Source organism: Eublepharis macularius, chromosome 4 (genome assembly GCF_028583425.1).
Source record: "Eublepharis macularius isolate TG4126 chromosome 4, MPM_Emac_v1.0, whole genome shotgun sequence".
Taxonomy (NCBI): Eukaryota; Metazoa; Chordata; class Lepidosauria; order Squamata; family Eublepharidae; genus Eublepharis; species Eublepharis macularius.
This window is the reverse complement of record NC_072793.1, coordinates 34,104,474-34,121,309: the sequence shown is the minus strand read 5'-3', so window position 1 is coordinate 34,121,309 and position 16,836 is coordinate 34,104,474. Positions and strand designations below refer to the sequence as shown.

At 40.9% G+C, this 16,836-nt stretch overlaps 1 protein-coding gene across 2 annotated transcripts in view; it reads left to right on the top strand.

Annotated features, from left to right (window-relative positions):
* Positions 1-14,587, top strand: part of PRPSAP1 (phosphoribosyl pyrophosphate synthetase associated protein 1) — a 29,072-nt gene extending 14,485 nt beyond the window's left edge. For both annotated transcript variants that reach the window (XM_054978461.1, XM_054978460.1), the window contains 7 exons: positions 2,304-2,476; positions 4,075-4,190; positions 4,781-4,836; positions 5,525-5,670; positions 8,927-8,997; positions 9,780-9,926; positions 12,765-14,587. In XM_054978461.1, coding sequence (XP_054834436.1) covers positions 2,304-2,476; positions 4,075-4,190; positions 4,781-4,836; positions 5,525-5,670; positions 8,927-8,997; positions 9,780-9,926; positions 12,765-12,923 — 868 coding nt within the window. In that variant the 3' untranslated portion in view covers positions 12,924-14,587. The remainder of the gene's footprint in view (positions 1-2,303; positions 2,477-4,074; positions 4,191-4,780; positions 4,837-5,524; positions 5,671-8,926; positions 8,998-9,779; positions 9,927-12,764) is intronic.
* The last annotated feature ends 2,249 nt before the right edge of the window (positions 14,588-16,836 follow it).

Here is a 16,836-nt window from a genome sequence, read left to right as displayed (position 1 = left end):
AATGACAGTTAATGAAATCCAATGAGATTTGCTAGTTTGTGAAGATCTCCAGGAGACTGTTCTTTAATTATTCTCCCTCACCATTGGTTTTTTTTCTATTTTAAGGGCCTTTTTCTTCTGTTGCTCCTTTAATTGTTCCACCTGTTAACAGTAAAAGAAATATCCTCTTGATCCACTGTAGAGCTGTATGGTTACAGTAGTAGCTAGAGAGCAGCCTTCTGTTTTCCTGGTTCTACACTTTTCCTATGTGAAGTATATCAACTGCATTTCCTGTGTAATGAACTTTGTCTATTGTGCAGGCTACTAGTGATAGAGGAAAGGTGGTGTGTAGATGCTGTGTGGTGGGGGTGGGGGTGTTAGATGCTCTGAACTGCAACCGAAGTGAAATGCTGACAGCAGTTTTGTGGGATGTGTAATGCAGCCTTGCAACTAGATCTCCGGCAGCTACTAGCTCAAAAAATGTTTTGTAGCTTGCCTGCCCGCCTGCCCACCCGCCCACACATCTCTATTTGAAACATCGGTGGCCTTAAAGGAGCGGGGGGGGGGAGAATTGGTGTGGTGTAGTTGTATTGGATGAAAATACGGGAGAGCCAGGTTGGGATCCCCACACTGCTACAGTAGCTCACTGGGTGATCTTGGGCCAGTTACTCTCTTGCAGCTTTACTTTTTTCACACGGTTGATGTGGGAGTAAAGTGGAGGAGAGGTGAATGATGTAAACCACTTTAGACACCCATTGGGGAGAAAGGCGGGGTATAAATAGATAAATACTATTGGTACCTAGGATACAAGAGAGTGGGGAAGTCATTGTATAACCTCCACCTCTCTAATTTTTATTGGCTCAAAATCTATAAAAAGCTTCAAGCTGGTCATACTCTGAGTTTATTTACATATTAATGAAATCATAGGATCATCGTTGTTCATACTTAAATTATTAGGATGTTTTGTAAAACAAAAAATCACTACCCTGTGAACTGCATCTGTGTAGTGCACAATGCTGGAAAACATCATTGTTTTCCAGTATTGTGCACTACACAATACTGAGCCCTTCTCAGGAAAGGAAAAATGACGCATTGTTAACTTTCTGTCTTAATTGCTTGGATGGAGGGGGTGGCTTTATGTAATTGTTGGCTGCTTCCTTGATTTTAGAACAAAGCTTTCTTGTGTATGAAACAGCATATCAGTGTGGTGTGGTGTGGTGGAGGTAGACGAACAAACTAGTTTGGTGCAAGATAAATGGAAATGATTTTCCAAAGGAGAGGCTGCAATGAAAAAATGAGAGGAATGGGCTAAAATCAAGACTGACTCAGTGGCACGCTTTTGAGAAATGTAAGGCTCATAAGGGTGTCATCTCAGGTAATTGGGGAAGATCAGGGGCCCCCAAACTGATGGACTGTTAAGTGCAGATGGAAGAAGAACTACCGCTTGATTATTGCATTCAAAAGATTATATCTGCAGAGTTTCCAGGCAGTGGGCTCCCTATATTGTAGCCAGCAAGCATAGTCAAAAACTCAGTCATGGTTGAGCCTAGACACCATGTGTCGACATAGCTGGTTTGCCTACTACAAAAGACTATTGCCATCAATATAATAGGCTGGCTGAAGGCCCACAGGTGATGCAGTTGTGCCCAAATACATGAAGAATGCATGCACTCTTGGTGTATGGAGTGTTTGGGGGGAGGCTGGGCACTCCTCTCCATGTTAGAATTTCCCTTCTCCACATGGCATTTCTGATACAATTGAGGCAGTTACAAGAAAGTGGAATGCATTGCTGGTTAGATTAGGCCAGTGATTTTCAAACTTCTTATCCTTCTAGGACCCCTTTCCATGCTGGTTTCATTTTCAACGAATTTTTGTGTGTCTGCTTTTCAATATTTGTTCATTGCAGAAGATCTCGAGAATGTTCTAGGCTGTATTCACAGTTCAAGGAGAGTCCTGGCCAGGTTTTGTTGGACCTGCACAAACTGAAAGGCAATCTAGAGGTTTCCCAACACTCTTCTTTGGCTACACATTTCAGAAATTTGGGAATGGCATGCAAGTTGTTTTTCCGGGAAGATTTTCTACCACTACAATCTTCTTGTTAAAGAACCACTGACAGGTTTCTGTGGAATCCCAGGATTCTCATCAACACAGTTCAAAAATCACTAGATTAGGCTGAGAGAAGCTTGCAGCCCAGATCTCTAAGTGACAGTTCCCTGTAGAAAGGTTTTTGGCTATAGTGTTTGGTCTGGCCTTTCCCCCCTTAATTTTGGAGGAATTCAGAAGATGTGGCTACAGGTTTATGATGCTGACTTCACCTGTTTCAGAGATGTGAATACTGCAGTGATGGAACTCTTGATCATGGCGTATGCACTGAAGACATCCTGTGCCAAAAATATCATTGGGGTCATTCCCTACTTCCCCTACAGCAAACAAAGCAAAATGAGGAAGAGAGGCTCCATAGTCTGCAAACTCCTTGCTTCCATGTTGGCAAAAGCAGGTGAGTGGGCCGATCGGAGGCAACAAGATGTTACCTTTATTATTTATGAACTCTACTGGTTGAGTTTGTTATGATTGAGAAATGAAGGCTGCCTTGATTAACATCCCATGAGGCCTCTGACCTCAGAGAAAGCACGCCCGTGTGGGAACTGGGCAATAAAATCTTTTTGGTACTGCCAGAGAGGAGATGCTCTTCAGTGATGGAGAACCATAGGTGGAACAGTCAAAAAGTAATGAGAAAATATATATATATTCTCATTACTTTTGACTACCTGTGTAGCTTTGAGGTGTTAGAGATCAAAACACCAAATAGAAAGTTTATGATAGCATCTCAGACATAATTCTTTTCAATGTAGTTGGGTTGCAGGAATGCCAGAGGGAGAAGAAGCTGCAGCTATGGCCACCAAGTAAGTCTAGGGTTGCTATGCAGAGGCAAGCAATGGCAAACTAACTCTGTTAGTCTCTTGCCTTGAAAACCCTGGCAGAGGTCATAATAAGTTGGTTGAAAGTTGATGGCACTTTATACGCACACACAAAGAACCCCTTCCCTAAGTACGTTTTTAAATAACTGATATTTGCATTGGTTTTAAAAATTGCTGTCAGATGCAATAATTTTGACTGTAAAGCTGGGTAAAATACAATAAATTCAAAGCAGCTAGAGTACGTGGCTTGAAATGGAAGATCTGGGTTTAAAATTCCCCTTTGGCTATGAAACTCACTGGGCAGTTACTGTATTTTAGCTAAACGTATCTTACAGGGTGGCTGTAAAGATAAAACACCAGAAACACTCCCATCCCAGGCTCCTTGGGTGGAAGGCTAAAATGTTACCAGCAAGTAGCTGGTTTTCCTCATCAGCACTCTGTGGACAGTGAGCCAGCTCTGTATGTGAAAACTAGAAGCTTGTTAGGACCAGAGCAGCTGAGGTGAATGATAGAGTAGCAAGGAGAGTTCATGGAAAAGTCATTGTTTTTGAACCATGGTGCTTGCCTGTCTCTTAAAAAAAAATCTTGCTTAAATATTGCATAAAAACATTGGCAAAAGCCAGGGCTTTTTTTCAGCTGGAACGCGGTGAATGGAGTTCCAGAACCTCTTGAAAGTAGTCACATGGCTGGTGGCCCCGCCCCCTGATCTCCAGACAGAGGGGAGTTGAGATTGCCCTCCGTGCCGCTGGTGGCGTGGAGGGCAATCTAAACTCTCCTCTGTCTGGAGATCAGGGGGCGGGCCCACCAGCCATGTGACCATTTTCTCTGAGGGCAACCCACTGAGTTCCACCACCTCTTTTCCCAGAAAAAAAGCCCTGGCAAAAGCAATTTATTTGAGACAAGTTTAAACTACTGCAGTTCACAAATGAGGAAAATATTTAGTGAAAATCAAAAGTCCACCATGAAACAACATGCTGTATGGCTCAAGTTCAGCAGGATCTGTAACAATACAAGACTGTGTAGAAAGAATCCAGATGGATTATCCCAACCTAAGAGATGAGGTATCGGTCAGCAATTAACGGCAGCCATTTTATGAGAGGTTTCAACCCACAGTGCTGGGAGAGGGACTTGGGTTCTTTTATGTGATTAAGATCTTACTTTCCCCAACTTGTTTTAGGTTTATCACACATCATCACTATGGATCTTCATCAAAAAGAAATCCAGGGTTTCTTCAGCTTTCCTGTTGATAATCTGAGGGCATCACCTTTCTTGCTTCAGTATATACAGGAAGAGGTGAAGTTTTTTTGATCCATTAATACTATACATTTGGGCTACATTTGCTGATAGCTAGACTAATTCTGGCCTTTAATTTTTGCGTGACTACACTTAGTCAGAAAAGTATCCCTAAATACTATCAGTTTATTCTGCCATGCAACTCCTACATCCGCTTCGGTTTGACTTTTAATATGATTTTGATGTACTCTGAAATGTGTAGTGAGAGCTAAGGGGAAATAAGGGGCTTTTTAGGTATGAGATGAGTCCTGAAGAGAAATAAAATGCCTGGTACTTTGTACAGTCTTGTAATATTTTCTTTCCAAACAACAATTTCCCCAAAGGGGACTCAACACAATCCTTTTCTCTACTGCACCTATGCAGCATGTGGTTCACACAGAATAAGAAGACTTCTGCTGTAAGCAGCCAGATACTTAAATAGGCTACCCTGCAGCAATGGATTCAGCAAGGAGAGAAATGTCTACTTTAACAACAACAGCTGTCTTTACTATACCATGAGGGTTCTGTGCAGAGCAGTGACTTATTCAATAAATTAATCAGTGCCAAAACAATAACAGTTTAACATGTGATAACTTTTCTTTTAAATCTAGATTCCTGATTACAGAAATGCAGTAATTGTAGCTAAGTCTCCTGATGCAGCTAAGAGGTAGCTATACTTTAGTCTTACATAATGTAGTTAATGCAGCGTGTATAAAAATTGGTATATCTTGGATAGACAACGAGGGTTGAGTCTCTGTTAGCATTAGAATGTATAAATGAGTGATTTGTGATAAGTTGGAGAGCTGGTATAAGAGGAGGTGGTTCACGCCAGTGAAAAGTGAGATCCTGTGAACAAACACAGGTGCCATACGTCTCTCTTTTTTGGGTGCAAGAGAGACACCATCTGGAATTAAACACTTAGAAACTATTCTCTTTACTCCCCTTTTCTGTTTTATATGCTGATAGATGTTTTCACATCATCACAGAGGGACAGATGGATGGAGGTGGGTTGAGAGAGGTGGTGTTGACAGTAACATATTTTTCTTAGATATTGCAATTAAATATAAACCTAAAAATAGTGAAAAGGGATTATTAAGTGATGTATTTTCTATATTTATTTGTTTTGATACACTTTCAAAATAAGCATCTGGTTTCCATATGACAGTGACAAAAGCAGAGAGTGCACTGAAGAATCATTTGCTTAAAGAAAATTCAGCACCTTTAGTGGAAAGAGAAATTATCAACCATTTGTTGAAATGCTTAGAAATCCAGAAACTCCTCTCCTTATCTGTAATCTGTTTGAATAAAGATGATAAGGCCCCGCATCCCCTTGATCTGCTCTTGGGTTTGTGCAGGGCCCAGTCTTATGCTGAACGGCTGCGGTTAGGACTAGCTGTCATCCATGGCGAGGCTCAGTGCACAGAACAAGACATGGATGATGGACGTCATTCTCCCCCAACAGTAAAAAATACAACAGTGCACACTGGCTTGGAGCTGCCACGTAAGTTGCAGTTTTTTTCTGTTTCATTTATTTTATTTTGAATGTTTCCACTGCTGAAAATGCAGGTGAACTCATGAATTGCAAAAACTGTGTATAAAAAAATTAATTCAGACTAAGTGATTCTTCCATTCTCATGGGGGTTTCTAGATTTTATCAAGCCAGGCCTTATCAAAGTTTTCTAGATTTTTTTTCTTTAATTACAAGCACGTGCATGCTTAAGAAAACATTTCAGCACTGTGGCAATAGAGGCAAAACTTCACTGGTCACTTCCTTGTATGATACACTCGAATTACCTCTTGCAAATGCAGACCTTTTGTTTGTAACTTTGCAACCACACTTAAGCATAAGAAGTACATTTCAGCACCATGGAAATAGAGGCAAAACTTCACTGGTCACTCCCTTGTATGATATATTCAAATTAACGCTTGTGAATGCAGACCTTTTGTTTGTAACTTTGCAACCACACTTAAGCATAAGAAGTACATTTCAGCACCATGGAAATAGAGGCAAAACTTCACTGGTCACTCCCTTGTATGATACATTGAAATTAACGCTTGTGAATGCAGATCTTTTGTTTGTAACTTTGCAACCACTCTGTAAAAAGGGAATCTCTCTGTAGTATTTCACAATCTCTCAACTAATGTAAATATAGCAATGTTACTAAATTCACTCCATTCAGAAGTGATCCATGTTCCTGGACTTTCCACCTAGAGTCAGTCGGCACCTTGCTGTTTTGATATGGTCTGGGAGAGAAATGAGCTGTGTTGACTTTGGAATTTATTCAGTTTGATATTAGTGACTCTTTTTCAAGTTTGCAAAATGTTAGGTGAAATGTGACTTGCTGATTTCTCTTCAGAGGTGATTGTTCCAATAAAAAAGCATTTTGCTAAAAAAAATTGGCAAGGTCTGTGTTCTTGTGTCTGCATTCCCTTAACAAAAAAAATCAGTTAATAGAAACATAGAACATAGAAACAGAGCTGGACGAGACCTCAATGATCATCTAGTCCAGGCCCCTGCAGAACACAGGAAATTCACAGCTATCCCCCCCACCTCCCTCAGTGACTCCTGCTCTGTGCTCAGAGGAAGGCAGAAAACCTCCAGGATCCCTGGTCAATCTGGCCTGGAGGAAAATTCCTTCCTGATCCAAAGTGGCGATCAACATTACCCTGAGCATATAAGAAAGGGCCATGAGAGCCAAGCACCAGCTCATCCCTTCGTGCACTCCCTCTCTTGATCTGTGTACATTCATATTAAGTGAGAATCATCATAGCTGTCAGATGGCCATCTAGCCTCTTCTAAATACTTCCAAGGAAGGAGAACCCGCCACCTCCTGAGGAAGCCCTGTTCCACTGAGGAACCGCTCTAACTGTCAGGAAGTTCTTCCTGACATTTAGCAGAAAACTCTTTTGCTTTAATTTTAACCTGTTATTTCTGGTCCATCCCATTGGTGCAACAGAAAACAATTCTGCTCCATCATCTAAGTGACAGCCCTTCAAATACTTGAAGAGGGCTATCATATCATCTCTCCGTTGCCTCCTCTCCAGGATAAAAGTACCCAGCTCCTTCAACCTTTCCCCATAAGACTTGGTCTCCAGATCCATCACCATCTTCATTACCCTCCTTTGGACACGTTCCAGCTTGTCAACATCCTGCTTAAACTGCAGTGTCCGAAACTGAACACAGTCCTCCAAATAAGGTCGAAACAGAGCAGAGTACAGCAATATCACCACCTCATGTAATCTGGACACTAGTGCTGATACAGCCTAAAATCACATTTGCCTTTTTAGCTACAGCATCACATTGCTGACTCGTGTTCAGCATTTGATCTACTAAGACCCCTAGATCCTTTTCACATATACTACTGCTAAGACAGGTCTCACCGATCCTATAAGTGTGCCATTGATTTTTCCTGTGTAATACTGATATTTGACTTATGCTGAAACATAGGATTTAAATTGTTGACCACAAATGTTTTGCTCCTGTTCGTTTTCATCAAAACTACAATTTCATATGAATCAGCATGCCCCAGAAAAACAGTGCTAAATATGAAAAAGGGTGAGAAGCAGCTTCGTACTCCTCTACCATGCCTAAACACCGCTCTAGCTGAGGATCCCTCCCTTTTGCTTACATGGAATGTTAGTGTTATTAGTATTTTTTTACATTCTTGTGAGCTGCCCTGGGATCCTATTTTAACTGAAAAGTTGATGCAGATATGCTGTAATGGTCAGTATTTTATTTTGATAGCGTTCTGAAGAGGAATAGTTTCACTCTTTTTCTTTGGCCCATTTGATATCAGGAGAATCGTTCCTGGGGCCAGTTAAAGTTGTGACCACAAGTAATCCTTAGGTTACGTGAACAAGGTACTGTGCAGCATTGAATAAGATCAATAGTAAACATTGCAATGTGCATAGATTATTTTGGGCCAGTGCATAATGTTTGCGGGAAACTACTCCTGAATGTATTTATAGTTGGAATCCGTGTAAGTGTTGAACTAAAAGTGAGAACCATGAACCTCACTTGGTGTCCTTGAGCTAGTTGATTTTTCACCCTAACCTACCACATAGGACTACTGTGAGAATAAAATGATTGAAGGAAGAACAATGTACGTACCCTGATAAAATGTAATCATTTATCTTGCTCTGTATGCTAGATCCCTACGATGGTGCTCTATGCTTCTTTTGTAGCTGTTTAAAATTTGAGATAGCCAAGCCAGCTAATCCTCATCACATTTTAGATTTCTATATACATTGTCACTTTGGGAAGTGTTGACATCTTCAGAGAATTTGAGGTGTGTTGGACTGTAGAACTTGTATTTTAAAAGATGACTAAAATCAGTGGTGTGTCTTGTGGGACATAGTTATTCTTGAAAACTTTATACCATTCCCTTAGATAGGGTTGCCCACAGGCCTACAGAAAATGTTCTGCCCCTATAATAAAGGCTTAATGTGTGAAACTGGGCTGCTGAAGATTACATAGCATGGAGGTAAATCACATCCAATTAAGTCTCAGTTAAAAGGACAGGATGTTTTTCTCCATGCAGTTAACAGCCCGGCCTTCAACTTTAAAGCGTTGTAACCCTTTGTCACTAAGAGTATTATTAAGACTGTTATTTGTACTGTCTGTCATTTAGGCCAGGCAATATGAGTTTGCATCAGTATGTGCATTATAGGAGGACTACAGTACCGCATGAATGTGTGTCCTTCATGTCCTGTAAATATACAGTGCGGTAAACGGGTCTAACTTTTTTTTTCTTTAGTGATGATGGCCAAAGAGAAACCACCAATAACAGTAGTTGGAGACGTTGGCGGTAGAATTGCCATAATTGTGGTAAGAAACCCAAAGTCCAGTAAAGTGAATGTGCTCTTCCTCAGTTTTTCCGCCTCTCTAATATTTATTCGTGGATGTAGGATGTAGGTCAGTTCTGACCAGGAAGTCTTAAGTTGCTAGTCGTAGTGGAACAATAAATTTTCTGAAGGTCTCCTTTTAGTTCAGCTGACCGGAACTAGTATGGGGAGCCAGGGCATGATGTGAAGCCCCACAGAGAACAAGAAGGGGAAAGGTGCCTGCATTTCCGTAAGACGTTTTCTCAGATCCCACGCTTGGTCTGCAGACACAGTGCAGCAAAGAGCACAGGAAGCTGCATTCTGAACATACCCTTGGGAGACGAGTATTCAACAGCAAACGACAGTTTTGTGCTTTGAACAGTCATAGATCTTAATTATTACTGCTGTCCCAGATGTCTGTTATACAGTTATACATACCTATTATACAAGCACCACTGTTTTTCAGTTCAAATGAAATCTTTGGAAAAGTTTTTCCCAAATGCACACTTGCATGCACGCGCGCGCGCACACACACACATACTCACACATTCATTTGTTAGAGAGGCATATTATGAGGCAAGCAGCCCAATACTTGACAGTTATAAAATTCTTAGAAATATATAATATCTTTTGGTAGCATGCCAGAATTTTTCATCCATAGCTCTAGACAGACACTGAAGGATCTTGAAGTGATTCTTGATGGACAGAAATAGTTAAGGATTGTGGGGAGGGGAATAGTTCTAGGTTGATTTCCAGAGTCTAACTGGGATTTGCTTTGCTTCTCAGGATGACATCATTGACGATGTGGAAAGCTTCGTGGCTGCTGCAGAGATCCTGAAAGAGCGTGGTGCTTACAAGATATTTATCATGGCCACTCATGGGCTCCTGTCTGCAGATGCTCCACGCCTAATTGAAGAGTCCTCAATTGACGAGGCAGGTCTTGCTAGAGTGTAGACTAATACCTGTGACACTTCCATATCAAGAGTAGTGTTGTGTTGACAAGTTTGAGCCTATCTTTCAAGAGGCAGAAACTCTGTGTAAATTACTGTCAAGGTACCTGGGGAGGAACACAAAGGGTTGCTGGTTCAGGGAGAGCCTCCTTAGAGGAACCTGAGACCCCAGCCTCAGTTGCTGCCACCTGTTCCCGGACTAAGCCCTGGCTGAGAGGCTGGGCAATTAAGCCTCAAGCTTGACTGAGCTATACCATGGAGTCAGCAAAGCTCAGTCCCACCCCCAAAAGTTACAAAGGTAGCATAGGGCCAAAGTTGCCCTAAGCACTGATTCAGATTGAAGCCACAAACCAATGAAACACCACACAGTTGTGAAAAATATATATTATTTATTAATAAGGTGAATAAAAGGCTACTTTTTAGTGAGTGTGCAGAAATGATAGCTCAAACAAAAACAGCTAAATAACCTAACACACCTGGCAAAGTCTCTTGCCAGCTAAGTAGGAGGACAACTTGGAGGGGCTTTCTGCAGCTTTCCACTTCACAGCCTCCAGACCTCAAAGCATAGTTGCAAGACAAAGTGGCCAACAGGTAAGAATCCAGTCCAGACTCCTGACTTGAGACAAAAGCACAGCTGAACTTCTCCAGTTTATCCCAAATTGTCTGGCCGCGTGGGGAGATCTCATGGACTTTCGGGGTGTAACGAGCGTTTGCCCGTGTCTGAACTAAGCTTCCACTAGCCAAAAGAAAGATGTATCTTTCTCTTGGAAAGCTTTCAGCAATTAATTTTCAGACTTGTCAAACAGCTAAGTTCTTTGAACCACCTGTTTATCAGTACATTTATTTTATATAGGGTTCGATATTGCTTTGCAACTCCTTATCAAACACACAGACACCTGTCTAGAGTTTATTTCACTTTATTGAAAATACACCCTAGTTTTTTAATGAAGCAAGTAATTAAAATATAAATGGTTATTAATATAAATTCTATAAAAGAACACAGAAAAGCAATGAGAAATAAGTTTGCTAACATTTCCTAATTCTAAGTTTAACATGATCAAAGTTTCTATGAAATGCATAGGTAAAGATAAAATCTCACCTAAATTCTCTCAAGAGATCTCTTCCATCAGAGCTCTGACATTCTATCTGAATTTGCATTTCTTGTAAGTTATCCTATGCAAATATCTAAGATCTTTTCACACGATAGCACAAACGATAATTGGTTTGATGCTTCATTGGATATTCATAATTTCTATTGTATAACCTTCCAATTAGTAAAAAATGACATTATACTCAAACTTGCAAAACAAAACTATAAATCTCTGAGAAATGTCAGAGTTAAGAGATCACTATTGGTTGAATCTCTGATAGAGGAACATTAATCTAGATAGAGTCCACTATTTTAATTAACTGTCAAAAGATTAGAGCACACCTGCTAGAATTACCTAACACTTAGAAAAAAACACACAGACGGTTCATGCAAAGTTTGAAAGTTCATCTAGAATACAAGTACATGGCCTAGTGTTGCTTAGTATTGATTACTGCCATGTGCTTTTATCTATATTGGTGCAACAGGGGCCCTGCAAAGACATGTGAGGATGACACTGCAGTTGTGTCATGCCCACCCCTCACGGCTCTGATCACATACCAGCTTCTTTTGAAAACACAAACTAGGCTAAGATAAGCTAATGGGGTGGAATGCTCCAGCCTTGACACTCTGGACTCCCACTTTCCCCTGTGCTGGGAAAAAGTCTCATCATATCTCTGTGGAAATTCTCTTACTCTTTAGCAGTGCTTACCCATAAACTATTCCGACTCTGGCCAAGGCAGGCCAGATTCTTCACAAGTACAAAGCTGGCACTTGTATTCCATTATGTAAACAGAAACAGCATTGACTGATTCCTACCAGCATCCATTTCTTTGTCCTTTCTGCAGCAGACGATTGCAGCACAGGCTTCGTTAATTCAAGTTGTAATACTTCTATTTAGATTTGAGACCAAATTGCCACTTACACTCAAGTTTGTTTTCCTTGCCATATATACCATCGCTATGATTTCCTGAGGTATCTTTTCCTCCCCCAGCTGCCTATCTAGCAAAACTAAAAATGTAGCATTGCATCATGCCACTTTCTTGACACTTTCACTCTTTTGGCCTTAATAGTCATCTCTGTCTCCCTATCCTGGGGAGAGGTGGTGGTGGTGTAGTGAGACAAAGAGGTGGAGTGGGCACTGGCAGCTGCCATGACTTCAGCTGTATTTTGCTAAGTAGGACTGTGACATGTGTCGCAGCTTGTGGTGCATCTGTCTTCGGGCCTTAAAGGCTCAAAGTCTGAGTGCCACAAACACTGCTTTTACATAGCAGAGTTCTGCCTTGGGATTACTACCATGGTCAGTTGTATAGATGAAATGAAATTCTGCGTAGCTACCATCACTATATTTTTTTTTCTTTTATGAGGCTGTTTTTATGAAAATGGTTCTTTCTCTTGGCAGTTATGGCCACAGAGGTTCGTTAGCCTACACAGAGAAGTGCTTTACAGGGTATCACTGAACTGATCTCCTTGCAGCTGTCATTACTAGACTGTCACTTTTAGTTTTTGTTCTAGCTCTTGCAGGGTTTTTTGTGTGTGTGTCTCATCCCAAACCTTGGGGCTAATCAATCCCTGAGCAATCCGGACAGATAGAGTCTGATAGCATCTGGGGACCATGGAAAACCTGTGGTTTTATTATTATTATTTAAAAGCAGATTCAGTCCTTCACGTATTAAATCTGAACAGCTGTTTCAGTCATGTTTCTAATGTTTTTCCTTTCCTGTATCTCAATAGGTGGTGGTCACCAATACAGTTCCTCATGAAGTGCAGAAATTGCAGTGTCCCAAGATAAAGACTGTAGATATCAGCTTGATCCTCTCCGAAGCTATCCGTCGAATCCACAATGGGGAGTCTATGGCTTACCTCTTCCGCAACATCACTGTTGATGATTAGATTTTTCCCCCCTTTCTCACTTCTCCTGTCTGGTTTCCTTAAATAGAAAGGTGAACGGAAATGTGCATGGAACATCAGTGCCATGAAGTTGATAGTATACCCTTTTGGAAATCTTATAAGAGTGTTAGTGGACTGTTGCCATTGAGACCAGAGTAACTAAGAGTTTCACTGATCAAACAGCCTCTTTTTGGAGGCCGAATTAAGATGCATCAAGCATTGGAGTCTATTTAAAATAGTTCTGAATGATACTAGTGGTGGCCTCTTGATTGTCTCATGAGAGGGAAATTGGGAGTGACCTTGATGGCTTACTGAGATTTGACTTTCTCTACAAATTCTCTAGGAACAAGTATTCTCAAGCTACTTAGAAGAAACCAGATTTCTTTTTGTACCACTAGTATGTGCAAAGCCCTTTTATCATCTTGGGGAAACTTTCCTTACCTAATGGTTGCAGCAGAGCTTCAATTTTTTTGAAACCATCTACAAATAAGATTCATTTTATGGCAGCTTAGGTAATTTCATCAGCAATAACATAGCATGATGCTAAGTGATTCCAAAGTGGTGGTAGAAAATAGAATGTACTCCCTCTCCATTTGTGGAACACTAGGTTTTAATCCTGCCTAACTGGCGAGTACCTCTTACCTTCAGTTTGCAGATAAACTGAAACGATCAAGTGTAGACTAATAAGATCTGTCTCAGATGGTGTATTGCATTCAAGGTTGAAATATGCTGGCAGACGCATGGAGGCATCCGTGTCATACATAACTGTATCTTACGCAACTGTACTTCTGATGCTGAAGAGTTAATCTAGAAAAAAGTACTTTTGTGAATCGGTTACATGGTAAGAGATCACTATATACAGCTGTGCTAACACTGAGATCTTGGGTTTGTGCAATTTCACCTTCCTAATGCAGTGGCTCTCAACATTTTATCAGTAAGGCTATAGAATTTTGTATCTCTTTGGGACTCTTCTTTAGATGGTAGTCTCTGGCTTGGAAGTGAAACTACCTACCCCCTTGTGTTTTGCTGTTTCCAGCACCTTCTAGAATGTTGCCGTTCCACCCATGAGATTCCTGCAGTCCGCTTAGCAGGTTTCCTTCACGTTTGGGAATCATTCATCTAATTCTTATCCATAGCAAAATTTAACTCTCATGGATCATCTGAATTTCTAGTTATTTGTAAAACCACAAGACAGTGAAAGTACTATAGTTTTGTACCAAATGACGATAGATTAAGATCCTGTAAAAATTCTTCTAAATACCCAAGCTCTGGCAGGCTCAATTTTACTGTCCAGAGTCTTCACAAAGCCACGTAATAGAAAGTTAGTGCTACTTTATCATTCTGTTAACATCAAGACCAATAATCTTTGCCACTCTGACTCAAAAAAGCTGCCCTCTGTGGGCTACTGAAGATGGCAGGACCTTACCTGCCTGCTTCCCTCTGCTGCTCAGAGGTAGAAATGTTGTAGTTGTATAGTGATGGAGGCAAGATTAAGTAAAGCTGCTGCTGCCACCGATCATACTTGTCTGACAAACCCTGCTGAGTAGAATGACCTAGTGCAAGATTTGCACAGCCTCTTTCCTCTGCAGTAGCTTTGACATTAAACGTGCAATTTTATACAGAGTTATTCTAGTCTAAGGCCATTGAAATCAATGTCCTTAGACTGGTGTAATACTTCTTATGATTGCACGGTAACATTAAGCCCTGTAACAAGTAACATTAAGCCCTGTCTCCCTTGGGCCACTAGTGCTCCCTTTAGAGAATTCAGGGTCCAAACCTAGAAATCCTTAAAATTTCCATAAAATGCTTTTATTATGGGTGATTTTCCCCATGATAGTGCTGCTGTGACAAAGCTCTACATGGCGAAATATTCTTCCTCTGTAGAATTGCATAAAAGGGACAAAGGCCAGTGTGGGGGTCTGGATCTACTAAACAGTTCTTCAGCTTTCAAAGTTCCTTGCCAGGGCCACTCCATTTCACCTGACAAGTTTGTAGCCCCTTCAAGGAGTTTTCCCACCCCCTGCTTTCTTCTTGGTTTCTTTAGCTATACACTTCCACCAGATACTGGGGTTTTGTCTACAGATCTTCCTTCAGCCCCTTTGTTCTGGGCTTGTTGCCCCCTAGGTTTTCAGTTTCCTCATGAGAGTGGCTTGATGATTAACAGGAAAAGCCTAAAAGAGATCCATGACTCACACATGCTTTCACAAGGGGAGATGTGAGGATTCCAGATGCAAATTGCAGCTGTGGACTACTTTGAAGCATAGAAAGAAGAAATGCAGCTTGCTTGTGCATTCTCTTTTTTTTTGTTTCAGGCAATACTACCTCTTGTCTTCCCACTTGCCCATACTGGTTCTCCTGTTGTTGGCTCCTGTGTTAAGGGCCAAATGGATCTTTCTGAAGCTGGACTGTTTGCGTAATTTATTGTTCCAAGTTCAGATTAAATTTTATTCTGTGTTGAATGAATGTTTCACTTCAAATTGTTACCATATTTGAGCATTCAGTATGGGGCAGACCATAAGTAAGCAATTTCATTATCTCAGCAGTTAAAATATTACTAAGCATTCTGTAACATCAGTCCAGCTCAGCCACTGCCAGAGGCTTCATTGTCATAGAAATCTTTAGTACTCTGTGATATCAGCCACAGAATCTGGAGAATACTCCCAAGTACTGCAGTACAGGAAGTGGAGAAAAAAATAATTCATTCTTAAGTGTATGACTAGGCAGAATGTTGGTTAACCTGTACATCAGCGGTGTCATTCTGACATTGCACTACAACATGTGTATACCAACAGTGATGATAATAGTGGAATGCTAGAACTGCAGCAGCGTTGCACCAGCTTTGCCAGTTGGCATGCTGGGACAAACGGGTAGGCTTTAAGTGGACCGATCATTCTAATCCACTTTGATGATTGTTAAGAGCGGTGCCAAGCAAACTGTTTATTTCAAATTGATGAATGGAAGAGTTTGTGGTGGTGAGAACTCTGCTTGCCTAGACTGTGCAGTATTCAAAACATAGAAGAGGCCCTTGAGAGGCAGACATTTGTTTTCTCCAGTTATCATTGAGTTGAAGGAGTTTTTCAACTTTGATCAACATATTTTCTTTCTGTTCAAGCACATTTAAGTACATTTTAATCCTATTAAAGGACAAACAGGATGACTACAGTTCTGGAAAATGCCTCGAGAGCTCAAAGGTTCTCCAGTTAATGTGTGTGAGAATGTATAGTACAACTTCTTTTCCGCCTCCATGTATATAAGCCTAAACTCAAGGACTCCTTCAATGCAGAGGGTCTTGTTTACAGTATAAGTCTTCCCAGATGATTTTCAGCATAAGCAGTACTTTGGGACAGGCTCACAGTGGTTTTATTGTAAATTCAAAGTATTGCAGAAGTAACCACACTATGGTTTTATAATTTTGGCTTTGAAGCTGCTTGCACTGTTGTTAACCGAATGTTCTTTTTAGAAATTAGGGGGATTTCCTATAGTGTGGGTGACGTCCCAAATGTGATGCCCACGTTGTTCTTAAGCAGTTTCAGGCTTGTGCTGCTGGTTGGTTCTGAGTCGTACAGTGATCAAAACTGTCCATGTGTTAGAGGGTTAAAAAAAAAAGTTCTGTTCATTTATTATACTACTTCATTCAAAGAATAGAGACTCAGAAGCAAAAAGGGCTTTAATATATGGCCAGAACAGAGTAGGATCTGTATTTGTCAGGGTTAGGACCAACAGCAAGGGAGAGAAGGATTGAAGCAATACAGAAGTGGTCTGGATGGTTTTCTTCACATCCAGTTCCTGTTTAGGGAGTGGGATTTAATCTTACTGGCTTTATTTCTGTGAGGCTGCAAGCCTATGCATCCTTATTTAGGAGTAAACCTCATTGAACTCACTAGGACTTACTTCTGCGTAAGCATGCACAGGCTTG